General features: G+C 52.7%; 1 protein-coding gene across 5 annotated transcripts in view; it reads right to left on the bottom strand.

The window, feature by feature from the left end:
* TMEM131 (transmembrane protein 131) overlaps positions 1 to 26,440 on the bottom strand; it is a 252,048-nt gene that overhangs the window by 32,583 nt on the left and 193,025 nt on the right. For 2 of the 5 annotated variants that reach the window (XM_075336598.1, XM_075336600.1), the window contains exons 33-36: positions 6,890 to 7,020; positions 5,877 to 5,998; positions 5,607 to 5,765; positions 4,521 to 4,671 (exon numbers count right to left, since the gene is read on the bottom strand). In XM_075336598.1, coding sequence (XP_075192713.1) covers positions 4,521 to 4,671; positions 5,607 to 5,765; positions 5,877 to 5,998; positions 6,890 to 7,020 — 563 coding nt within the window. The remainder of the gene's footprint in view (positions 1 to 4,520; positions 4,672 to 5,606; positions 5,766 to 5,876; positions 5,999 to 6,889; positions 7,021 to 26,440) is intronic. The other 3 variants (XM_075336599.1, XM_075336601.1, XM_075336602.1) reach the window with 3 other exon arrangements.

The raw sequence follows: 26,440 nt of genomic DNA, 5'->3' as shown, positions 1-26,440 counted from the left end.
AGGTCGACGTCCGGCATCCCCCAGCGGCAACAGATCTCCTGAAACACGTCCGGGTGAAGGGACCATTCCCCTGCGTCCATGCCCTGGCGACTGAGAAAGTCTGCTTCCCAGTTTTCTACGCCCGGGATGTGAACTGCGGAGATGGTGGAGGCCGTGGCTTCCACCCACATCAAAATCCGCCGGACTTCTTGGAAGGCTTGCCGACTGCGTGTTCCACCTTGGTGGTTGATGTAAGCCACCGCTGTGGAGTTGTCCGACTGAATTCGGATCTGCTTGCCTTCCAGCCACTGCTGGAACGCTTTTAGGGCAAGATACACTGCCCTGATCTCCAGAACATTGATCTGAAGTGAGGACTCTTGCTGAGTCCACGTACCCTGAGCCCTGTGGTGGAGAAAAACTGCTCCCCACCCTGACAGACTCGCGTCCGTCGTGACCACCGCCCAGGATGGGGGTAGGAAGGATTTCCCCTTCGATAATGAGGTGGGAAGAAGCCACCACCGAAGGGAAGCTTTGGTTGCCTGAGAGAGGGAGACGTTCCTGTCTAGGGACGTCGGCATCCTGTCCCATTTGCGTAGGATGTCCCATTGAAGAGGACGCAGGTGAAACTGCGCGAAAGGAACTGCCTCCATTGCTGCCACCATCTTCCCCAGGAAGTGCATGAGGCGCCTCAAGGGGTGTGACCGACCTTGAAGGAGAGATTGCACCCCTGTCTGTAGTGAACGCTGTTTGTCCAGCGGAAGCTTCACTATCGCTGGAAGAGTATGAAACTCCATGCCAAGATATGTCAGCGATTGGACCGGTGTCAGATTTGACTTTGGAAAATTGATGATCCACCCGAAACTCTGGAGAGTCTCCAGAGTAACGTTGAGGCTGTGTTGGCATGCCTCTTGAGAGGGTGCCTTGACCAGCAGATCGTCTAAGTAAGGTATCACCGAGTGACCCTGAGAGTGGAGGACCGCAACTACTGTAGCCATGACCTTGGTGAAAACCCTTGGGGCTGTCACCAGGCCGAACGGCAGTGCCGCGAACTGAAGGTGTTCGTCTCCTATGGCGAAGCGCAGGAAGCGCTGATGCTCTGGAGCAATCGGTATGTGGAGATAAGCATCTTTGATATCGATCGATGCTAGGAAATCTCCTTGGGACATTGAGGCGATGACGGAGTGGAGGGATTCCATCCGGAACCGCCTGGTCATTACGTGTTTGTTGAGCAGTTTTAGATCCAAAACAGGACGGAAAGACCCGTCCTTCTTTGGAACCACAAACAGGTTGGAGTAGAAACCGTGACCCTGTTGCTGAAGAGGAACCGGGACCACCACTCCTTCTGCCTTCAGAATGCCCACCGCCTGCAGAAGAGCCTCGGCTCGCTCGGGAGGCGGAGATGTTCTGAAGAATCGAGTCGGAGGACGAGAGCTGAACTCTATCCTGTAACCGTGAGACAAAATGTCTCTCACCCAACGGTCTTTTACTTGTGGCAGCCAGGTGTCGCAAAAGCGGGAGAGCCTGCCACCGACCGAGGATGCGGTGTGAGGAGGCCGTAAGTCATGAGGAAGCCGCCTTGGTAGCGGCACCTCCGGCGGTCTTTTTAGGGCGTGATTTGGACCGCCATGCGTCAGAGTTCCTCTGATTCTTCTGAGGCCTTTTGGACGAGGAGAATTGGTACCTGCCCGCCCCCCGAAAGGACCGAAACCTCGACTGTCCCCTCCTCTGTTGGGGTGTTTTTGGTTTGGCCTGGGGTAAGGATGTTTCCTTTCCCTTGGATTGTTTGATGATTTCATCCAATCTCTCACCAAACAAGCGGTCGCCAGAAAATGGCAAACCAGTTAAGCACTTTTTGGAAGCCGAATCTGCCTTCCATTCCCGTAGCCACAAGGCCCTGCGTATTGCCACCGAATTGTCGGCTGCAACCGCCGTACGGCTCGCAGAGTCCAGGACAGCATTAATAGCGTAGGACGCAAATGCCGACGTTTGAGAGGTTATGGACGCCACCTGCGGCGCAGACGTACGTGTGAGTGCGTCAATTTGCGCCTGACCAGCTGAGATGGCTTGGAGTGCCCATACGGCTGCGAATGCTGGAGCAAAAGACGCGCCGATAGCTTCATAGATGGATTTCAACCAGAGCTCCATCTGTCTGACAGTGGCATCCTTGAGTGAAGCTCCATCTTCCACTGCAACTATGGATCTAGCCGCCAGTCTGGAGATTGGAGGATCCACCTTGGGACACTGAGTCCAGCCCTTGACCACGTCAGGGGGGAAGGGGTAACGTGTATCCTTAAGGCGCTTGGAAAAACGCTTATCTGGACAAGCTCGGTGTTTCTGGACTGCCTCTCTGAAGTCAGAGTGGTCCAGAAACATACTCATTGTACGCTTAGGAAACCTGAAACGGAATTTCTCCTGCTGAGAAGCTGACTCCTCCACTGGAGGAGCTGAGGGAGAAATATCCAACATTTGATTGATGGACGCAATAAGATCATTCACTATGGCGTCCCCATCAGGAGTATCAAGGTTGAGAGCGGCTTCAGGATCAGAATCCTGATCAGCTAGCTCCGCTTCATCATACAGAGAGTCCTCTCGCTGAGACCCTGAACAATGTGATGATGTCGAGGGGATTTCATAGCGAGCTCGCTTAGGCGGTCTGGGGCTGCGGTCCGTGTCAGAGACCTCACCCTGGGATCTATGAGACACCCCGGGAGAACATTGTTGTTCCAACTGAGGGGAAACAGGGGGCAATGATTCCACAGTGCCCATGGCTTGAGATGCCGGCCTGGACTGCAAGGCTTCTAATATCTTAGCCATAGTCTCAGAAAGTCTTTCAGTAAAAACTGCAAACTCCGTCCCTGTCACCTGGACAGTGTTAACAGGTGGTTCTCCCTGGGCCACCCTTAGCAGAGGCTCCGGCTGAGTAAGTGCCACAGGGGCCGAGCATTGCACACAATGAGGGTCAGTGGAACCTGCCGGCAGTATAGCCGTACATGCTGCACAGGCAGCATAGTAAGTCTGTGCTTTGGCACCCTTGCTATTTGTGAACGACATGCTGTTGTCTCCTCTGAGCAATACAGGAGGGTATATAGCCAAAAACAACCGTGCACCATACAGTGTAAAGTATAGCCTATAATCATATAATCTATAAGTACACTTCTGCACCAGTGGGGCCAGCACCTAGGTGCTGCTTACCGCCCGCGCAATGCGGTTGTGTGGTCACCAGAATTCCTGCCTGGGTCTCCCTGAGCTTGTCTCCCTTCTCCAGCGTTAGCAGAGCTGACAGGAATGGCTGCCGGCGTCCTGAGGAGAGGAGGGGGCCGTGGGCGTGCCCTAGAAAGTGCGGGAATCTGGTGCCCCACTGTGCACAGTGAGGGGGGTGGAGTATGCAAAGCATGCTCCAGCCTCAGTTGCTGACGTCCTTTACAGCGTCCCGCCCTTCCCCTGACTGGCAGGCCTGGGGGCGGGAAAAGAATGAGACTAGGCCGCCAAAGCCGGGGACTAAAGTTATAAGCGCGGCCGCCGTATAAGCGCGGTCGGCGCGGAAGTCCCCGGCGCACTAACAGTCCCAGCCGCGCCGCAGTGATAACAATGGCAGCGGCGGTCAGCGCGGCAGTCCCCATACACTAACACACTCAGCGACGCTGCAGTGTGTAAAGGCACAAACGCAGTCAGCGCCGCGGTCCCCGGTGCACTAGCACACCCAGCAATGCTGGAGTGTTGCTGTGCGCGGTCCCCACGGGGACACAGAGTACCTCAAAGTAGCAGGGCCATGTCCCTGAACGATACTCGGCTCCTATCCAGCAGAGTCCTCAGGAGCTGTGGATGGAGCACGGTCTCATGTGCCTGGAGACCGATAGGATCCCACTTCACCCAGAGCCCTAAGGGGGATGGGGAAGGAAAACAGCATGTGGGCTCCAGCCTCCGTACCCGCAATGGATACCTCAACCTTAACAACACCGCCGACAAGAGTGGGGTGAGAAGGGAGCATGCTGGGGGCCCTGTTATGGGCCCTCTTTTCTTCCATCCGACATAGTCAGCAGCTGCTGCTGACTAAGCTGTGGAGCTATGCGTGGATGTCTGCCTCCTTCGCACAAAGCATAAAAACTGAGGAGCCCGTGGCAGCACGGGGGGTGTATAGGCTGAAGGGGAGGGGCTTTACACTTTTAGTGTAATACTTTGTGTGGCCTCCGGAGGCATAGCTATACACCCAATTGTCTGGGTCTCCCAATGGAGCGCCAAAGAAATGTAATATACCGGTCCACAGTGGCCAATCCAATGGAAGAGTGGCGTTAGGTCAACACACTTGCAGGCACATTTTGATAAACTATCCAACTGGGTTTTCTGTGCACCGGTACGCTGCTTTGGGGCCATACAAGTATGCATGAACTTGAATTTCTAGAACCTACATGACCATTTACATTCCTAAACTTCCTGGAAGGTTCCTTTAAGGGTTATATAGTGATATATGTGATCCACTGATGGATTTCTCATCCTGTCAATATCCAGAGAGAATGGATTGTTATTGAGGCCGTCATACTTACTGACTGTTGACAATGCTGCTGTAGCTGCTTCTTCCATAGCCCAATGCAGGAGGTGGCGAAGGAGAGGTAGGAGCGGGAGAGGTTTGCCGTTGCTTTAAGAAGTCATCCGCATTGTGGGTCTGGACAGACAGTTTATAAAGGCTGTCTGCTGCTATAACAACATTGGAATAAATGTGTTACAGACAGACTACATTCATACAACCCCTGTCTAATAAACAAAGCCATCCGGCCTACTTATATCACCGTTTATTGTAGTTGCTACTCCCTTGCTAAATACCACATGTCAGATTACTCCATGATAAACAAATGGTAATATATAGCGTACTACACAGGTATAAAAATAAAGGCAAATTACGGGGAGTTTCCTTTTTAATAATGTTTTGAAATCCAAGATCCTTGTCACACGTCTTAACCCTGATGACTGGGAAAGGCTGGAATTGCCTCACATACACTAAGGCTCGTTGGCTTGCTGATATTTTTACAAGTTAATTAGTACTCTGTTTCTGGATTTGTGACATTCCACATTATTGTGGCTTTCTACACTGAAATCTCCAACTCCAGATTACAGGTATTTCAAGAAGGGTTCGAGTAACGGGAAGCCGAGCATGTATGAACGTTTGTGCCATAGCAAAACTGCACCAGAAAAAAAAGGCATGCCGCCATACCCTACCATGCCGCCATACCCTACTGATCTGTGGCTGGGGTAAAAAAAAGCACATGCGGTACAGAGCAGGCACACACTCCAGAATACCACCCTGACATGCTTCTGTAAAGGCAATCAGAATTAACCCTATGTGCCATTCATTTATATCCCAGTGCCTGTGCACATGAATGATTGTGGGGTGAATCCTTTACCACACCCCGCTTTTCTGGTCTGTGATATACATACAGACCTAGGTAATTGTACTTATGGAAATTATAGTGCAAGCTTCAAAGTGCAAGATTTTTTTTTTTTTCAACCCATCTAAATAATGTGCTCATATAATAAATTAAACTTCACTTCCAGCACTACTATCCCGGTGAGGTAAAGGTGAGGCCCCATTCCAGTGGGGGAGGGGCACTTTCTGTATTATGGTGCATACTCACAGCTGCCTGCTTTATGAATTGGCACAGAGTCCCACTCTGGGGGCGGGGAGTCTTTCTCGCCTTCTGAACTGCTGGTATTGCCTAGCTCCTGACCAGTACGACTAGGAAGAAATTTCCCCAGCATGGACTGCCTGTTGTCCATTAGCTTACTGTTGGTACCTGCATAAAACATTAACAAGCCATGCATTGTGAGGCGCTGCTCCACTCAAATCAGGAAAACAGTTAGCGACAAAAGAACACAAGCATCCAAAACTAGAATAAGACGTGTACCTCTTGTTTTCTGCTGATTTCTTGGTTTTGTACCATTCACTGCAGAGTGCGGCACAGAAATTTTTGAAAAATTTTTATGCTGCTTATTTTCCAAGGGGGTGGTATATGGCAACTCCAACGAGCTGGAATAAAACATTAGAAAGCAATATAATAAAACATCATACTGAATGTACTGGTCTAAGAAACCAGTCTAAGATAACGGCATACTTTATGTAATAACTTGAGAGACCAGCATAATACAATGCCATACTGTATATAAGACACCAGAATATGCTATTAACCATATTCACATAGCATTGTGTTTCTATCCATAACAGTATAAGTAACAAATGGGGAGCATGTCAGGGATTGCCAGAACTATCCGGCCACATGCTGGGGGCTGTTTTCAGAAAAACTCCCAAAGCCGCCTTATGACCCCTGAGCACATATATTGAATTCTGTGAAGGTATCTAACAATGTAAAAATTGAATGTGTTCATTCTGGCTGCCATGCCATTCTCCTCTGCTCTATATAAGGTAGACTGATACAAAACTATACTGAAGGCTAGAAAACCATGCAGATAGAATAAGGGTGATGCCCGGGTGAGTGGTGCCATTCATCTGGACATCCCCCCACTATACCACCACAGCTATTTCATAAGGTTTATTGTCTGCAATCGGTCTGAAGGTCTTGTTGACTTTGCGCGATTTTGTTTCTAGATTGCGATTTCCATTAAAACCTATATTTCTTGTGAATTTAAAAATGCCAGATTCCTTTTCTTTAACTGCATATGAAGCAGTATTCTATCTGGGCACCATACCCATGAGTGACGTTTATCCTAATCCTAAGATTACGGACCGACTGAGTCAGCCAGCAGTTTTCCACAGGAGCACTCGGTGGAGCGAGCACTACTGTGTATGAGAGAGTCGGCTGAGATAGCTGCTGGCCGCACGATCACCTGACAGCCATACAATGTGCACGGCCAGCCTAAAGGTTTAGAAAAGGGTTCAGAATTTGCACTTTCCCTCTCTCACCTTGGTTTAACTTCTGTTACATTCTCCTTTTTGTTGGCGTTCGAACTTCTCTTGCTCTTCTGTTTTATTTTACTGATTTCGTTTTCTATTTTATCAGCAATGGCGTGCTTTTCTTTTCTTTTTTCAGGCTCCTGAACAAATGAGAAACAGTTTATGCAAAAGGACTAAACAGATACAGTAAAAATAAATAAATCTACATTCTTCTAGTTATTAATGAACAGAAAAAAATAAAAATGCTAGTAAAAGCCTGACAAGCACACACAGCACTGCTCCAATAACCCCTCAGGCAGCATAGAGAGCGCTGTATTGTATTGCTACAGCAGGAATGGGTGTACAAATACCAACTACTGCAGTCTAATCACTATATACAGAACGGTTTTACTCAATGATATATGACCTAACAGCTCTGAAACTGAAAGCCTGGAGAGCCACTGCCCAGACGTTGGGGCAACATTTTGAGGCTGACAATTTTTTTCCCAGACTTGTGCAATTCTCCCTGACATGCTGGATATCAGCTAAGAGGCGAAACCTTCACTGATGACAACCCATTCTTATCTAATCACTGCTCAGAGTTTATCACAATTACGGTGTTTTTATTTGTCATCGCTTTTCTCACACAGGTAATACCCACTTCATTTACAATAAAACCTGCTGTCATATTCTCAGGGAGATCAGTGTCCAGGCCAGAGATCTTAACAGTTCATTTACATATTAAGAAAAGAAGGGAATTTTGTTTACTTACCGTAAATTCCTTTTCTTCTAGCTCCTATTGGGAGACCCAGACAATTGGGTGTATAGCTTCTGCCTCCGGAGGCCACACAAAGTATTACACTTTAAAAAGTGTAACCTCTCCCCTCTGCCTATACACCCTCCCGTGCATCACGGGCTCCTCAGTTTTGGTGCAAAAGCAGGAAGGAGGAAACTTATAAATTGGTCTAAGGTAAATTCAATCCGAAGGATGTTCGGAGAACTGAAAACCATGAACCAAAAGAACCATTCAACATGAACAACATGTGTACACAAAAGAACAACCAGCCCGAAGGGAACAGGGGCGGGTGCTGGGTCTCCCAATAGGAGCTAGAAGAAAAGAAATTTACGGTAAGTAAACAAAATTCCCTTCTTCGTCGCTCCATTGGGAGACCCAGACAATTGGGACGTCCAAAAGCAGTCCCTGGGTGGGTAAAAGAATACCTCGATAAAAAGAGCCGAAAACGACCCCCTCTTACAGGTGGGCAACCGCCGCCTGAAGGACTCGCCTACCTAGACTGGCGTCTGCCGAAGCATACGTATGCACCTGATAGTGTTTCGTGAAAGTGTGCAGACTAGACCAGGTAGCTGCCTGACACACCTGCTGAGCCGTAGCCCGGTGCCGCAATGCCCAGGACGCACCCACGGCTCTGGTAGAATGGGCTTTCAGCCCCAAAGGAAGCGGAAGCCCAGAAGAACGGTAGGCTTCAAGAATCGGTTCCTTGATCCACCGAGCCAAGGTTGACTTGGAAGCCTGCGAACCCTTACGCTGGCCAGCGACAAGGACAAAGAGCGCATCTGAACGGCGCAGGGGCGCCGTGCAAGACACGTAGAGCCGGAGTGCTCTCACCAGATCTAATGAGTGCAAATCCTTTTCACATTGGTGAATTGGATTAGGGCAAAATGAAGGTAAGGAGATATCCTGATTGAGATGAAAAGGAGATACCACCTTAGGGAGAAATTCCGGAACAGGACGCAGAACCACCTTATCCTGGTGAAAAACCAGGAAGGGGGCTTTGCATGACAGCGCTGCCAGCTCCGACACTCTACGGAGCGATGTAACTGCCACTAGAAATGCCACCTTCTGCGAAAGACGTGATAAAGAGACATCCCGCAGCGGCTCGAAAGGTGGTTTCTGAAGAGCAGTTAGCACCCTGTTAAGGTCCCAGGGTTCCAGCGGACGCTTGTAAAGGTGGGACTATGTGGCAAACTCCCTGCAGGAACGTACGGACCTGCGGAAGCCTGGCTAGACGCTTTTGAAAAAATACGGATAGCGCCGATACTTGTCCCTTGAGAGAGCCGAGAGACAACCCCTTGTCCATTCCGGATTGAAGGAATGAAAGAAAAGTGGGTAAGGCAAAAGGCCAGGGAGTAAAACCCTTATCAGAGCACCAGGATAAGAAAATCCTCCAAGACCTGTGATAGATCTTGGCGGACGTTGGTTTCCTGGCCTGTCTCATGGTGGCAATGACATCTTGAGATAACCCTGAGGACGCTAGGAGCCAGGACTCAATGGCCACACAGTCAGGTTGAGGGCCACAGAATTCAGGTGGAAAAACGGCCCTTGTGACAGCAAGTCTGGGCGGTCTGGGAGCACCCACGGTTGACCCACCGTGAGATGCCACAGATCCGGGTACCACGACCGCCTCGGCCAATCTGGAGCGACGAGAATGGCGCGACGACAGTCGGACCTGATTTTGCGCAGCACTCTGGGCAGCATCGCCAGAGGAGGAAATACATAAGGCAGTCGAAACTGCGACCAATCCTGAACTAATGCGTCCGCCGCCAGAGCTCTGTGATCTTGAGACCGGGCCATGAATGCCGGGACTTTGTTGTTGTGCCGTGACGCCATGAGGTCGACGTCCGGCGTTCCCCAGCGGCGACAGATCTCTCGAAACACGTCTGGGTGAAGAGACCATTCCCCCGCGTCCATGCCCTGACGACTGAGAAAATCTGCTTCCCAGTTTTCTACACCCGGGATGTGAACTGCGGAGATGGTGGAAGCTGTGGCTTCCACCCACTGCAGAATCCGTCGGACTTCCTGGAAGGCTTGACGACTACGAGTGCCGCCTTGGTGGTTGATGTATGCGACGGCAGTGGCGTTGTCCGACTGGATCCGGATCTGCCTGCCCTCCAGCCACCGATGAAAGGCCAATAGGGCTAGATACACTGCCCTTATCTCCAGAATATTGATCTGAAGGGATGACTCTATCGGAGTCCAGGTTCCCTGAGCCCTGTGGTGGAGAAAAACCGCCCCCCCACCCTGACAGGCTCGCGTCCGTGGTGACCACAGCCCAGGTTGGGGGTAGGAAGGATTTTCCCTGCGACAGAGAGTTGGGAAGGAGCCACCACTGAAGTGACGTCTTGGTTGCAAGGGAAAGAGAGACGTTCCTGTCAAGGGAAGTCGACCTCCTGTCCCATTTGCGGAGAATGTCCCACTGGAGTGGCCGCAGATGGAATTGCGCGAAGGGCACTGCCTCCATCGCTGCCACCATCTTCCCCAGGAAGTGCATAAGGCGCCTCAAGGGGTGTGACTGACCCCGAAGAAGAGATTGCACCCCTGCCTGCAGCGAAAGCTGTTTGTCCAGCGGTAGCATGACTACCGCTGACTGAGTATGAAACTCCATCCCAAGGTACGTCAGTGATTGGGTCGGTGTCAACTTGGATTTTGGGAAGTTGATGATCCACCCGAACTGCTGGAGAGTCGCCAGAGCGACGGAAAGGCTGTTTTGACACGCCATCTGAGAGGGTGCCTTGACCAGAAGATCGTCTAAGTAGGGAATCACCGAGTGGCCCTGAGAGTGTAGGACCGCCACAACCGATGCCATGACCTTGGTGAACACCCGTGGGGCTGTCGCCAGGCCGAAAGGCAATGCCACGAACTGAAGGTGTTCGTCCCCGATGGCGAAACGCAAAAAGCGTTGATGTTCGGATGCGATCGGCACATGGAGATAAGCATCCTTGATGTCGATCGATGCTAGGAAGTCTCCTTGTGACATCGAAGCGATGACCGAGCGGAGAGATTCCATCCGAAACCGTCTGGTGCTCACATGTCTGTTGAGTAGTTTGAGGTCCAGAACGGGACGGAACGAGCCGTCCTTCTTTGGCACCACAAACAAGTTGGAGTAAAATCCGCGACCATGTTCCTGGGGGGTCACAGGGATCACAACTCCTTCTGTCTTCAGAGCGTTCACCGCCTGAAAAAGTGCATCGGCTCGCTCGGAGGGCGGAGAAGGTTCAGAAGAAACGAGTCGGGGGACGAGAGCTGAACTCTATCCTGTAACCGTGAGACAGAATGTCTCTCACCCATCGGTCTTGAACATGTGGCCACCAGGCGTCGCAAAAGCGGGAGAGCCTGCCACCGACCGAGGATGCGGTTCGGGGATGCCGAGAGTCATGAAGAGGCCGCCTTGGAGGCATTGCCTCCAGCGGGTTTTTGGGGGTGTGGCTTAGCCCGCCACGCATAGGAGTTCCTCTGGCCTTTCTCCGGCCTGCTGGACGAAGAGGATTGAGGCTTGGCGGAGGGACGAAAGGACCGAAACCTCGATTGTATTTTCCGTTGCAGAGGTCTCTTCGGTTTGGACTGGGGTAAGGAGGAGTCCTTTCCCTTGGATTCCTTAATAATCTCATCCAATCGTTCGCCAAACAAGCGGTCGCCAGAAAACTGCAAACCGGTTAAGAACCTCTTGGAAGCCGAGTCTGCCTTCCATTCGCGCAGCCACATGGCCCTGCAGACTGCCACAGAGTTAGCGGATGCCACCGCTGTACGGCTAGCGGAGTCTAGAACTGCGTTCATGGCGTAGGAAGAAAAAGCTGACGCCTGAGAAGTCAAAGACGCAACCTGCGGAGCAGAATTACGTGTGACCGCATTAATCTCAGCCAGACAAGCTGAGATCGCTTGGAGTGCCCACACGGCTGCAAAAGCCGGGGCAAAAGACGCGCCCGTGGCTTCATAGATGGATTTCACCAGGAGCTCTATCTGCCTGTCCGTGGCATCCTTTAGCGATGAGCCATCTGCAACCGATACCACAGATCTAGCCGCCAATCTAGAGACTGGGGGATCCACCTTGGGACATTGAGCCCAACCCTTAACTACGTCAGAGGGGAAGGGGTAACGTGTGTCAGTAAGGCGCTTAGTAAAGCGCTTGTCCGGAACCGCTCTGGGCTTCTGGACAGCATCTCTGAAGTTAGAGTGATCGAAAAACGCACTCCGTGTACGTTTAGGGAACCGAAACTGGTGTTTCTCCTGCTGAGAAGTCGACTCCTCTACAGGTGGCGGCGGGGGAGATATATCTAACACCTGGTTGATGGACGAGATAAGGTCATTTACTATGGCGTCCCCTTCAGGTGTATCAAGATTGAGAGCAACGTCAGGGTCAGAGCCCTGAGCTGCGACGTCCGCCTCGTCCTCCAGAGAGTCCTCAAGCTGGGAACCCGAGCAGCGTGAAGAAGTCGGGGAAGATTCCCAGCGGGCCCGCTTAGCCGGTCTAGGACTGTGATCCGGGCAGGAGTCCTCCACGTGAGACCTAGGGCCCCCCCCTGGGAACGCGCTGCGGCGCGGACAGAGAGGGGCCTGGAGGCGACGATCCAACAGGGCCCGGGGCCTGTGTAAGGACCGGTCTGGACTGCAAAGCTTCAAGCAGCTTGGCAGACCATTTGTCCATAGACTGAGCCATGGTGTGAGAGTGACTCAGAGTTTTTCAGCAAAAACGGCAAACTCTGTCCCTGCCGCCTGGACAGGGAGAGCAGGGGGGTCTACCTGAGCCGAGGGGCCCACTAGTGACCGAGGCTCCGGCTAAGCAAGCAAAACAGGGGTTGAGCATTGCTCACAGTGAGGGTAGGTGGAACCCGCAGGTAACTTAGCCGCACAAGAGGTACAGGTCGCAAAATAACCCTGTGCCTTGGCACCCTTGCTCCTTGTGGACGACATGCTGTTGTCTCCTAGGAGAGTGATCACTGAGGGTATATGGGAAAGGGTATACAGCCCGACCGAACAGAAATATATAAATATATAGTATCTATTCCGGCACCCTAAGGGGACCAGCACCGGGTGACCGGTGTGGCTTACCGACCGCTAAAAAGCGGAGCGTGTGTCCTCCAGATTCCCTGCCTTAGGTCTCCCAGCGTTGCAGAGCTCTTTCCTGGAAATCCTCCACCGGCAGAATGCCAAAAAAATGGCTGCCGGAGCTCTCTGGGGAGGAGTGGGGCCGTGGGCGGCGCTAGAAAAGTGCGGGAATCTGGAGTCCCCACAGTGATCAGTGAGGGGGGAGGAAACATACAGGATGCTCCGGCCCTCACATCCGACGTCAGGTCGGCAGGCCCGGGGGCGGGAGTTTTGCTACTAGGCCGCAATTGAAGCCGGGGACTAAATTTAAGACCGCGGCTGACAAGCAGGCGCGGTCGGCGCGGAAGTCCGCCGGCCGTCACCAATAAGCAGCTGCTGCAGCGTCCAGGATGAAGGCGCTCCATGCACATCCCCCATGGGGACACAGAGTACCTTAGTGATGCAGGGCCCGGTCCCTGAGGATGAAGGGAATTTTGTTACTTACCGTAAATTCCTTTTCTTCTAGCTCCAATTGGGAGACCCAGACGATTGGGTGTATAGCTACTGCCTCCGGAGGCCACACAAAGCATTACACTAAAAAGTGTAAGGCCCCTCCCCTTCTGGCTATACACCCCCCGTGGGATCACGGGCTGCTCAGTTTTAGTACTAAAGCAAGAAGGAGGAAAGCCAATAACTGGTTTAAACAAATTCAATCCGAAGTAACATCGGAGAACTGAAACCGTTCAACATGAACAACATGTGTACCCGAAAAAAACAAAAATCCCGAAGGAAACAGGGCGGGTGCTGGGTCTCCCAATTGGAGCTAGAAGAAAAGGAATTTACGGTAAGTAACAAAATTCCCTTCTTCGGCGCTCCATTGGGAGACCCAGACGATTGGGACGTCCAAAAGCAGTCCCTGGGTGGGTAAATTAATACCTCAAGTTAGAGCTGCAAAACAGCCCTCCCCTACGAGGAGGCAACCGCCGCCTGCAGGACTCTTCTACCTAGGCTGGCGTCCGCCGAAGCGTAGGTATGCACCTGATAATGTTTGGTGAAAGTGTGCAGACTCGACCAGGTAGCTGCCTGGCACACCTGTTGAGCCGTAGCCTGGTGTCGTAATGCCCAGGACGCACCCACGGCTCTGGTAGAATGGGCCTTCAGCCCTGATGGAACCGGAAGCCCAGCAGAACGGTAGGCTTCAAGAATCGGTTCCTTGATCCATCGAGCCAGGGTGGATTTGGAAGCCTGCGATCCTTTGCGCTTACCAGCGACAAGGACAAAGAGTGCATCCGAGCGGCGCAGGGGCGCCGTGCGGGAAATGTAGATTCTGAGTGCTCTCACGAGATCCAACAAATGCAAATCCTTTTCATACCGATGAACTGGATGAGGACAAAAGGAAGGCAAGGAGATATCCTGATTGAGATGAAAAGAGGATACCACCTTAGGGAGAAACTCCTGAATCGGGCGCAGCACTACCTTGTCCTGGTGAAAAACCAGGAAGGGAGCTTTGGATGACAGCGCTGCCAGCTCGGATACCCTCCGAAGAGACGTGACCGCTACCAGAAGAAGGGAATTTTGTTACTTACCGTAAATTCCTTTTCTTCTAGCTCCTATTGGGACACCCAGAAGATTGGGTGTATAGCACTGCCTCCGGAGGCCACACAAAGCATTACACTAAAAAGTGTAAGGCCCCTCCCCTTCTGGCTATACACCCCCAGTGGGATCACTGGCTCACCAGTTTTAGTGCAAAAGCAAGAAGGAGGAAAGCCAAGAACTGGTTTAAACAAATTCACTCCGAAGTAACGTCGGAGAACTGAAAACCGTTCAACATGAACAACATGCGTACCCGAAAAACAACCAAAAATCCCGAAGGACAACAGGGCGGGTGCTGGGTCTCCCAATAGGAGCTAGAAGAAAAGGAATTTACGGTAAGTAACAAAATTCCCTTCTTCTTCGGCGCTCCATTGGGAGACCCAGACGATTGGGACGTCCAAAAGCTGTCCCTGGGTGGGTAAAGAATACCTCATGTTAGAGCTGCGAAGACAGCCCTCCCCTACGGGGAGGCAACTGCCGCCTGCAGGACTCTTCTACCTAGGCTGGCGTCCGCCGAAGCATAGGTATGCACCTGATAATGTTTGGTGAAAGTGTGCAGACTCGACCAGGTAGCTGCCTGGCACACCTGTTGAGCCGTAGCCTGGTGTCTTAATGCCCAGGACGCACCCACGGCTCTGGTAGAATGGGCCTTCAGCCCTGATGGAAACGGAAGCCCAGCAGAACGGTAGGCTTCAAGAATTGGTTCTTTGATCCATCGAGCCAGGGTGGCCTTAGAAGCCTGCGACCCTTTGCGCTTACCAGCGACAAGGACAAAGAGTGCATCCGAACGGCGCAGGGGCGCCGTGCGGGAAATGTAGATTCTGAGTGCTCTCACCAGATCCAACAAATGTAAATCCTTCTCATACCGATGAACTGCATGAGGACAAAAAGAAGGCAAAGAGATATCCTGATTAAGATGAAAAGCGGATACCACCTTCGGGAGAAACTCCTGAATGGGTCGCAGCACTACCTTGTCCTGGTGGAAGACCAGGAAGGGAGCCTTGGATGACAGCGCTGCTAGCTCAGACACTCTCCAAAGAGATGTGATCGCTACCAGAAAAGCCACTTTCTGTGATAGTCTAGAAAGTGAAACCTCCCTCAGAGGCTCGAAGGGCGGCTTCTGGAGGGCAACTAGTACCCTGTTCAGATCCCATGGATCTAACGGCCGCTTGTACGGGGGTACGATATGACAAACCCCCTGCAGGAACATGCGTACCTTAGAAAGTCGTGCTAGACGCTTCTGAAAAAAAGACGGATAGCGCCGAGACTTGCCCTTTAAGGGAGCCGAGCGACAAACCTTTTTCTAATCCAGATTGCAGGAAAGAAAGAAATGTAGGCAATGCAAATGGCCAGGGAGACACTCCCTGAGCAGAGCACCAGGATAAGAATATCCTCCACGTTCTGTGGTAGATCTTAGCGGACGTGGGCTTCCTAGCCTGTCTCATGGTGGCAACGACCCCTTGGGATAATCCTGAAGACGCTAGGATCCAGGACTCAATGGCCACACAGTCAGGTTCAGGGCCGCAGAATTCCGATGGAAAAACGGCCCTTGGGACAGCAAGTCTGGTCGGTCTGGTAGTGCCCACGGTTGGCCGACCGTGAGATGCCACAGATCCGGATACCACGCCCTCCTTGGCCAGTCTGGGGCGACGAGTATGACGCGGCTGCAGTCGGATCTGATCTTGCGTAGCACTCTGGGCAAGAGTGCCAGAGGTGGAAACACATAAGGGAGCCGGAACTGCGACCAATCTTGCACTAAGGCGTCTGCCGCCAGAGCTCTGTGATCGCGAGACCGTGCCATGAAGGTTGGGACCTTGTTGTTGTGCCGGGACGCCATTAGGTCGACGTCCGGCCTTCCCCAGCGGCGACAGATTTCCTGAAACACGTCCGGGTGAAGGGACCATTCCCCTGCGTCCATGCCCTGGAGACTTAGGAAGTCTGCTTCCCAGTTTTCTACGCCGGGGATGTGAACTGCGGATATGGTGGAGGCCGTGGCTTCCACCCACATCAGAATCCGCCGGACTTCCTGGAAGGCTTGCCGACTGCGTGTCCCCCCTTGGTGGTTGATGTATGCCACCGCTGTGGAGTTGTCCGACTGAATTCGGATCTGCCTTCCTTCCAGCCACCGCTGGAAGGCTAGTAGGGCAAGATACACTGCTCTGATTTCCAGAACATTGATCTGAAGGGTGGACTCCTGCTGGGTCCACGTACCCTGAGCCCTGTGGTGGAGAAAGACTGCTCCCCACCCTGACAGACTCGCGTCTGTCGTGACCACCGCCCAGGACGGTGGTAGGAAGGATCTTCCCTGTGATAATGAGGTGGGAAGAAGCCACCACTGCAGAGAGTCCTTGGCCGTCTGGGAAAGGGAGACTTTCCTGTCCAGGGATGTTGACTTCCCGTCCCATTGGCGGAGAATGTCCCATTGAAGTGGGCGCAGATGAAACTGCGCAAACGGAACCGCCTCCATTGCCGCCACCATCTTCCCGAGGAAGTGCATGAGGCGTCTTAAGGAGTGCGACTGACTTTGAAGGAGAGCCTGCACCCCAGTCTGTAGTGACCGCTGCTTGTCCAGCGGAAGCTTCACTATCGCTGAAAGAGTATGAAACTCCATGCCAAGATACGTCAGTGATTGGGTCGGTAACAGAGTTGACTTTGAGAAGTTGATGATCCACCCGAACGTCTGGAGAGTCTCCAGTGCAACATTCAGGCTGAGTTGGCATGCCTCCTGAGAGGGTGCCTTGACAAGTAGATCGTCCAAGTAAGGGATCACAGAGTGTCCCTGAGAGTGCAAGACTGCTACCACTGCCGCCATGACCTTGGTGAACACCCGTGGGGCTGTCGCCAGACCAAATGGCAGAGCTACGAACTGAAGATGGTCGTCTCCTATCACGAAGCGTAGAAAGCGTTGGTGCTCTGTAGCAATCGGCACGTGGAGATAAGCATCTTTGATGTCTATTGATGCTAGGAAATCTCCTTGAGACATTGAGGCAATGACTGAGCGGAGGGATTCCATCCGGAACCGCCTGGCGTTCACATGCTTGTTGAGCAGTTTTAGGTCCAGAACAGGACGGAATGAGCCGTCCTTTTTTGGCACCACAAAGAGATTGGAGTAAAAACCTTGTCCTTGTTCCCGAAGAGGAACAGGGACCACCACTCCTTCTGCTCTTAGAGAATGCACCGCCTGCAGAAGAGCATCTGCTCGGTCGGGATGTGGGGAAGTTCTGAAGAACCGAGGCGGAGGACGAGAACTGAACTCTATCCTGTACCCGTGAGACAAAATGTCTGTTACCCACCGGTCTTTGACCTGTGGCAGCCAAATGTCGCAAAAGCGGGAGAGCCTGCCACCGACCGAGGATGCGGAGGGAGGCGGCCGAAAGTCATGAGGCAGCCGCCTTGGAAGCGGTACCTCCGTTGCTTTCTTGGGGCGTGAGTGAGTCCGCCAGGAATCAGAGCTCCTTTGCTCTTTCTGAGTCCCTTTGGACGAGGAGAATTGGGGCTTGCCCGAGCCTCGAAAGGACCGAAACTTTGACTGCCACTTCCTCTGTTGAGGTTTGCTTGATCTGGGCTGGGGTAAGGAAGAGTCCTTACCTTTGGACTGTTTAATGATTTCCGCCAATTGCTCACCAAACAGTCTGTCTCCAGATAATGGCAAGCTGGTTAAACATTTTTTAGAAGCAGAATCTGCTTTCCATTCTTTTAACCACAAGGCTCTGCGCAAAACTACAGAGTTGGCGGATGCCATTGAGGTACGGCTCGTAGAGTCTAGTACCGCATTGATAGCGTAGGTCGCAAACGCAGTCATTTGCGTAGTTAAGGACGCCACTTGCGGCACTGCTGGACTTAAGAAAGAGTCCACCTGTGCCAGACCAGCTGAAATAGCTTGGAGCGCCCACACGGCCGCGAATGCTGGAGCAAACGACGCGCCAATAGCTTCATAGACAGATTTCAACCAAAGGTCCATCTGTCTGTCATTGGCATCTTTAAGTGAAGCCCCATCCACCACTGCAACTATGGATCTAGCTGCCAGCCTGGATATTGGAGGGTCCACTTTTGGACACTGGGTCCAGCGTTTGACCACGTCAGGGGGAAAGGGATAACGTGTATCCTTCAGACGTTTGGAAAAACGCTTGTCCGGATAAGCATGGTGTTTCTGGATTGATTCTCTGAAGTCAGAGTGGTCCAGAAAAGTACTCAATTTACGCTTGGGATACAGGAAATGGAATTTCTCCTGCTGGGCAGCTGCCTCCTCTGCTGAAGGGGCTGGGGGAGAAATATCCAACAGCCTATTGATGGCCGCTATAAGGTCATTTACCATGGCGTCACCATCTGGCGTATCCAAATTGAGTGCGGTGTCAGGACCAGACTCCTGATCACCCACCTCTGTCTCATCATATAGAGACCCTTCTCGCTGAGACCCTGACCCGCGTGATGACGTGGAGGGTCTCTCCCAGCGAGCTCGCTTAGGCGGCCTGGGACTGTCATCAGAGTCAGAGCCCTCAGCCTGTGATGCCTGGGACCCCCTTGAAGTACGGATTAGTTCCAACTGAGGGGGACCGGGGAACATAGACACAGCAGTGTCCATGGTCTGAGCAACTGGCCTGGACTACAAGGTCTCCAGGATTTTTGTCATAGTCACAGACATTTTATCAGCAAAGACTGCAAATTCTGTCCCCGTCACCGGGGCAGGGTTCACAGGCGTCTCTGCCTGGGCTACCACCACCATAGGCTCTGGCTGACGAAGTGCCACTGGGACTGAACATTGCACACAATGAGAGTCGTTGGAGCCTGCTGGTAGATTAGCCCCACATGCTGTACAAGCAGTGTATACAGCCCGTGCCTTGGCACCCTTGCGTTTTGTGGATGACATGTTGCTGTCTCCTCAGAGCAATATAGGGGTATACAGCCAAGAAGCGACCGTACAGTGCAGTATATATATATATATATCTGGTACAGGAAAAAGTACACCAATACAACACTGTGGCACTAGTGGGGCCAGCACTAATGTGCTGCTTACCGCCCGCTAAACGCGGGTGTGTGGTCGCCAGAAATCCCTAGTCTGGGTCTCCCAGAGCCTGTGTCCGTCCTCCAGCCAGACTGCATGCAGGAATGGCTGCCGGCGTCCTGTGGAGGGGGGGGCGGACCCTGGGCGTGCTCAGACCAAAAGCGGGAAACCTGCGTCCCACTGTGCCTAGTGAGAGGGCTGGAGCATGTAAATAAGGCTCCAGCCCTCGGCGCTGACGATTGCACAGCGTCTGTCCCATTCCCTGATTGACAGGGAGGGGGCGGGAACGAAGCGGAGCTAGGCCGCAAAAGCCGGGGACTAAATTTATAAGCGCCGCCGCCGTAAAAGCGCGGTCGGCGCTAAGTCCCCGGCGCACTACAAGTCCCAGCCGCGCCGCCGCTCCGATAGTGGCCGGCGCGGTAGTTCCCAGCACATGAAGTCACACAGCTAAGCTGCTGTGACTCAAACCCCAGCGTGCAGCGCTACTGTCCCCGGCGCACTAACACACCCAGCAAGTCTGGCGTGTGCGTGCCTGTCTGTACGGGGACACAGAGTACCTGAAAGTTGCAGGGCCTTGTCCCTGAACGGTACCCAGCTCCGTATCCAGCAGGTTCACTGGGTCTGTGGATGGAGCCCGGCCTCAGGGCTTGGGGGCCGGTAAGATCCCACTTCCTCAGAGCCCCTCAGGGGGATGGGGAAGGAAAACAGCATGTGGGCTCCAGCCTCTGTACCCGCAATGGGTACCTCAACCTTACAAACCACAAGTGGGGTAAGAAGGGAGCATGCTGGGGGCCCCATATGGGCCCTCTTTTCTTCCATCCGACATAGTCAGCAGCTACTGCTGACTAAACAGTGGAGCTATGCGTGGATGTCTGACCTCCTTCGCACAAAGCAGAAAACTGGTGAGCCAGTGATCCCACTGGGGGTGTATAGCCAGAAGGGGAGGGGCCTTACACTTTTTAGTGTAATGCTTTGTGTGGCCTCCGGAGGCAGTGCTATACACCCAATCGTCTGGGTCTCCCAATGGAGCGCCGAAGAAAGGCCACTTTCTGTGAGAGTCGAGAAAGTGAAACATCCCTCAGAGGCTCGAAGGGCGGCTTCTGGAGAGCAACTAGTACCCTGTTCAGATCCCATGGATCTAACGGCCGTTTGTACGGAGGGACGATGTGACAAACCCCCTGCAGGAACGTGCGTACCTGAGGAAGTCGTGCTAGACGCTTTTGAAAAAATACCGATAGCGCTGAGACTTGCCCTTTAAGGGAGCCGAGCGATAAGCCTTTTTCCAAACCAGATTGCAGGAAGGAAAGAAAAGTAGGCAATGCAAATGGCCAGGGGGACACTCCCTGTGCCGAGCACCAGGATAAGAAAATCTTCCACGTTCTGTGGTAGATCTTAGCAGATGTGGGCTTCCTAGCCTGTCTCATGGTGGCCACGACCCCTTGAGATAATCCTGAAGATGCTAGTATCCAGGACTCCATGGCCACACAGTCAGGTTCAGGGCCGTAGAATTCAGATGGAAAAACGGCCCTTGTGACAGTAAGTCTGGACGGTCTGGTAGCGCCCACGGTTGGCCGACCGTGAGATGCCACAGATCCGGATACCACGACCTCCTCGGCCAGTCTGGGGCGACGAGCAAGACGCGGCGGCAATCGGACCTGATCTTGCGTAGCACTCTGGGCAAGAGTGCCAGAGGGGGAAACACATAGGGCAGCTGGAACTGCGACCAATCTTGCACTAAGGCGTCTGCCGCCAGAGCTCTGTGATCGCGAGACCGTGCCATGAAAGTTGGGACCTTGTTGTTGTGCCGGGACGCCATTAGGTCGACGTCCGGCCTTCCCTAGCGGCGACAGATTTCCTGAAACACGTCCGGGTGAAGGGACCATTCCCCTGCGTCCATACCCTGGCGACTGAGGAAGTCTGCTTCCCAGTTTTCTACGCCGGGGATGTGAACTGCGGATATGGTGGAGGCCGTGGCTTCCACCCACATCAGAATCCGCCGGACTTCCTGGAAGGCTTGCCGACTGCGTGTCCCGCCTTGGTGGTTGATGTATGCCACCGCTGTGGAGTTGTCCGACTGAATTCGGATCTGCTTTCCTTCCAGCCACTGCTGGAAGGCTTGTAGGGCAAGATACACTGCCCTGATTTCCAGAACATTGATCTGAAGGGTGGACTCCTGCTGAGTCCACATACCCTGAGCCCTGTGGTGGAGAAAAACTGCTCCCCACCCTGACAGACTCGCGTCTGTCGTGACCACCGCCCAGGATGGGGGTAGGAAGGACCTTCCTTGTGATAATGAGGTGGGAAGAAGCCACCATTGAAGACAGTCCTTGGCCGTCTGGGAAAGGTAGACTTTCCTGTCTAAGGACGTCGACTTCCCGTCCCATTGGCGGAGAATGTCCCATTGAAGTGGGCGCAGATGAAACTGCGCAAACGGGACTGCCTCCATCTTCCCCAGGAAGTGCATGAGGCGTCTTAAGGGGTGCGACTGGCCTTGAAGGAGAGAGTGCACCCCTGTCTGTAGTGAACGCTGCTTGTCCATCGGAAGCGTCACTATCGCTGAGAGAGTATGAAACTCCATGCCAAGATATGTTAGTGATTGGGTCGGTGACAGATTTGACTTTGAAAAGTTGATGATCCACCCGAAAGTCTGGAGAGTCTCCAGCGCAACGTTCAGGCTGTGTTGGCATGCCTCTTGAGAGGGTGCCTTGACAAGTAGATCGTCCAAGTAAGGGATCACCGAGTGTCCCTGAGAGTGCAAGACTGCTACCACTGCTGCCATGACCTTGGTGAAAACCCGTGGGGCTGTCGCCAGACCAAATGGCAGGGCTACGAACTGAAGGTGTTCGTCTCCTATAACGAAGCGTAGAAAACGCTGGTGCTCTGGAGCAATCGGCACGTGGAGATAAGCATCTTTGATGTCTATTGATGCTAGGAAATCTCCTTGAGACATCGAGGCAATGACGGAGCGGAGAGATTCCATCCGGAACCGCCTGGTTTTCACGTGCTTGTTGAGCAGTTTTAGGTCCAGAACAGGACGGAAAGAGCCGTCCTTTTTTGGTACCACAAACAGATTGGAGTAAAAACCTTGACCTCGTTCCTGAAGAGGAACAGGGATCACCACTCCTTCTGCCCTTAGAGAGCACACCGCCTGCAGAAGAGCATCGGCTCGGTCGGGATGTGGGGAAGTTCTGAAGAACCGAGGCGGAGGACGAGAACTGAACTCTATCCGGTACCCGTGAGACAAAATGTCTGTTACCCACCGGTCCTTGACCTGTGGCAGCCAAATGTCGCAAAAGCGGGAGAGCCTGCCACCGACCGAGGATGCGGAGAGAGGAGGCCGAAAGTCATGAGGCAGCCGGCTTGGAAGCGGTTCCTCCGGCTGCTTTCTTTGGGCGTGAGTGAGCCCGCCAGGAATCTGAGCTCCTCTGCTCCTTCTGAGTCCTTTTGGACGAGGAGAATTGGGCCCTGCCCGAACCTCGAAAGGACCGAAACCTCGACTGTCCCCTCCACTGTTGAGGTTTGCTTGATCTGGGCTGGGGTAAGGAAGAGTCCTTACCCTTGGACTGTTTAATGATTTCAGCCAATTGCTCACCAAACAGTCTGTCTTGAGATAATGGCAAACTGGTTAAGCATTTTTTGGAAGCAGAATCTGCTTTCCATTCCTTTAACCATAAGGCTCTGCGTAAAACCACCGAGTTGGCGGACGCCATTGACGTACGGCTGGTAGAGTCCAAGACCGCATTGATAGCGTAAGTCGCAAACGCAGACATTTGCGAGGTCAAGGACGCCACTTGCGGCACTGATGGACGTATGACAGAGTCCACCTGCGCCAGACCAGCTGAAATAGCTTGGAGTGCCCACACGGCTGCGAATGCTGGAGCAAACGACGCGCCGATAGCTTCATAGACAGATTTCAACCAAAGGTCCATCTGTCTGTCATTGGCATCTTTAAGTGAAGCCCCATCTTCCACTGCAACTATGGATCTAGCCGCAAGCCTGGAGATTGGGGGGTCCACCTTTGGACACTGGGTCCAGCGTTTGACCACGTCAGGGGGAAAGGGATAACGTGTATCCTTAAGACGTTTGGAGAAACGCTTATCTGGATAAGCATGGTGTTTCTGGACTGCTTCTCTGAAGTCAGAGTGGTCCAGAAAAGTACTCAATTTACGCTTGGGATACCTGAAATGGAATTTCTCCTGCTGTGCTGCTGCCTCCTCCGCTGGAGGAGAAATATCCAGCAGTCTATTGATGGCCGCTATAAGATCATTCACCATGGCGTCACCATCAGGGGTATCCAGGTTGAGAGCGGTCTCAGGATTAGACTCCTGATCACCTAGCTCTGTCTCATCATACAGAGAATCCTCTCGCTGAGACCCTGACCAGCGTGATGACGCCGAGGGTCTCTCCCAGCGAGCTCGCTTAGGCTGCCTGGGACTGTCGTCCGAGTCAGAGCCTTCAGCCTGTGATGCCTGGGACCCCCTTGGAGCACGGATTAGTTCCAACTGAGGGGGACCGGGGAACATTGAATCAACAGTGCCCATGGTCTGAGTGACCGGCCTGGACTGCAAAGTTTCTAGAATTTTTGTCATAGTCACAGACATCTTATCAGCAAAAACTGCAAACTCTGTCCCCGTCACCGGGGCAGGGTTCACAGGCGTCTCTGCCTGGGCCCTACTAGCATAGACTCCGGCTGACGAAGTGGCACAGGGACCGAACATTGCACACAATGGGGGTCAGTGGAACCTGCCGGTAGATCAGCCCCACATGCGGTACAGGCAGCATATAAAGCCTGTGCCTTGGCACCCTTGCTTTTTGCGGATGACATGCTGTTGTCTCCTCAGAGCAATATAGGGGTATAAGCCAAGAAGCGACCGTACAGTGCAATATATAGGTACAGACAAAAGTACACAAAACAACACTGTGGCACTAGTGGGGTCAGCACCTAGGTGCTGCTTACCGCCCGCTTAACAGTGGGTGTGTGGTCGCCAGAATCCCCTGTCTGGGTCTCCCAGGGCTATGTCCCTTCTCCAGCTCAGACTGCGTGCAGGAATGGCTGCCGGCGTCCTGTGAAGAGGGGCGGGCCGTGGGCGTGCTGCAGACAAAGAGCGGGAAACTGGCGTCCCACTGTGCCCAGTGAGAGGGCTGGAGTATGTAAATAAGACTCCAGCCCTCGGCGCTGACTATTGTACAGCGTCTCTCCCCTTCCCTGACTGACAGGGCTGGGGGCGGGAACGAAACGTAACTAGGCCGCAGAAGCCGGGGACTAGATTTATAAGCGCTGCCGTCGTAAAAGCACGGTCGGCGCGAAGTCCCCGGCGCACCACAAGTCTCAGCCGCGCCGCAGTCCCCGGGGGCGGCCGGCGCGGTAGTTCCCCACACATAAACTCACTCAGCTAAGCTACAGTGAGTATAACCCAAGCGCGCAGCGCTACTGTCCCCGGCGCACTAGAACACCCAGCAACGCTGGAGTGTGTCTGTGCCTGTCTGTACGGGGACACAGAGTACCTGAATGTTGCAGGGCCTTGTCCCTGACGGTACCCAGCTCCGTATCCAGCAGGATCTCCGGGTCTGTGGATGGAGCCCGGCCTCAGAGCCTGGAGGCCGGTAAGATCCCACTTCACCAGAGCCCTCAGGGGGATGGGGAAGGAAAACAGCATGTGGGCTCCAGCCTCCGTACCCGCAATGGGTACCTCAACCTTAACAAACACCGCCAACAAGAGTGGGGTGAGAAGGGAGCATGCTGGGGGCCCTTTAGCATGGGCCCTCTTTTCTTCCATCCGATATAGTCAGCAGCTACTGCTGACTAAACAGTGGAGCTATGCGTGGATGTCTGACCTCCTTCGCACAAAGCTTGAAAACTGAGCAGCCCGTGATCCCACGGGGGGTGTATAGCCAGAAGGGGAGGGGCCTTACACTTTTTAGTGTAATGCTTTGTGTGGCCTCCGGAGGCAGTAGCTATACACCCAATCGTCTGGGTCTCCCAATGGAGCGCCGAAGAAAAATAGACTCCTGTCCGACAGATTCCCACAGGGGCTGCGGAGGGAGCACGGTCCCAGTGAATGGATGACCGCTCAGGATCCCACTTCTCCCAGAGCCGCTAAGGGATGGTGAAGGAGACGGCATGAGGCTCCGGCCTTTGTACCCGCAATGGGTACCTCAACCTTAACAGCACCGCCGACGTAGTCGGGTGAGAAGGGAACATGCCGGGGGCCCCGTGGGGGCCCACTTTTCTTCCAACCGATATAACTAAAATGAGAATGCATGAGTGGATGTGTGCCTCCTTCCACACAAAGCATAAAACTGAGGAGCCCGTGATGCACGGGAGGGTGTATAGGCAGAGGGGAGGGGTTACACTTTTTAAAGTGTAATACTTTGTGTGGCCTCCGGAGGCAGAAGCTATACACCCAATTGTCTGGGTCTCCCAATGGAGCGACAAAGAAATATTAATTTCTCTGGAATAACACATCAGATTACAGATATCAAGGTATCTCTTTATTTAACTTTCTCTGACCTACATACCGATATAGACAGCTTAGGAGGGTTGATCCCACTGACAGAATTCCCTTTAATTACCTATAATATGTAATAGACTGCAACACCATTTTGCACAGTATTGTAAAATGACTGGTCCCACAGGAAGCGGAGCTATATAGGAGGAGCTTTATAGGAGAATACCATGGTAGATGCATAGCCTTTAGAAAAACCCCAAGCTCAACCCATCAGAAGACCGCAGTGTTGTGCAGGGTACACATGGACTTCGAACTGACAGCAGCCAACTTGGCTACCTTTTAAAATGGCTGTGTCAGGCATGACAACTGCATTTAAGGGTTTAAACTGATGCGCTCGGAGATAGTAACTGATGCCATGGAAGCTATCAGTTGTGGACTATGTTTTGTAGATGGCACATGAACTATATTGAGCGGACTCAGCTGATGAGCCCGCCCCGTATAGTGAAGACACATTGGCGATAGCCATGCTCTAAGGAGAATGAGTACATCACTATATTATGTTAAACTTATTAAATCTACAAACACTACTATGACAAACAAGCTAGAGCCTATTACAGTGTATATGCAAGAAACAGAAAAATCCAATAACATCCCTACCAGGAGAAGTGGGGCTAGGACATGTCTTTATGCAAATTTTATATGCCAATGCCACACCC

This window comes from Anomaloglossus baeobatrachus, chromosome 2 (assembly GCF_048569485.1).
Source record: "Anomaloglossus baeobatrachus isolate aAnoBae1 chromosome 2, aAnoBae1.hap1, whole genome shotgun sequence".
In the NCBI taxonomy this organism is placed as follows: Eukaryota; Metazoa; Chordata; class Amphibia; order Anura; family Aromobatidae; genus Anomaloglossus; species Anomaloglossus baeobatrachus.
Note: the sequence above shows the minus strand (reverse complement) of the source record. Positions and strands in the feature narration are given on the sequence as shown.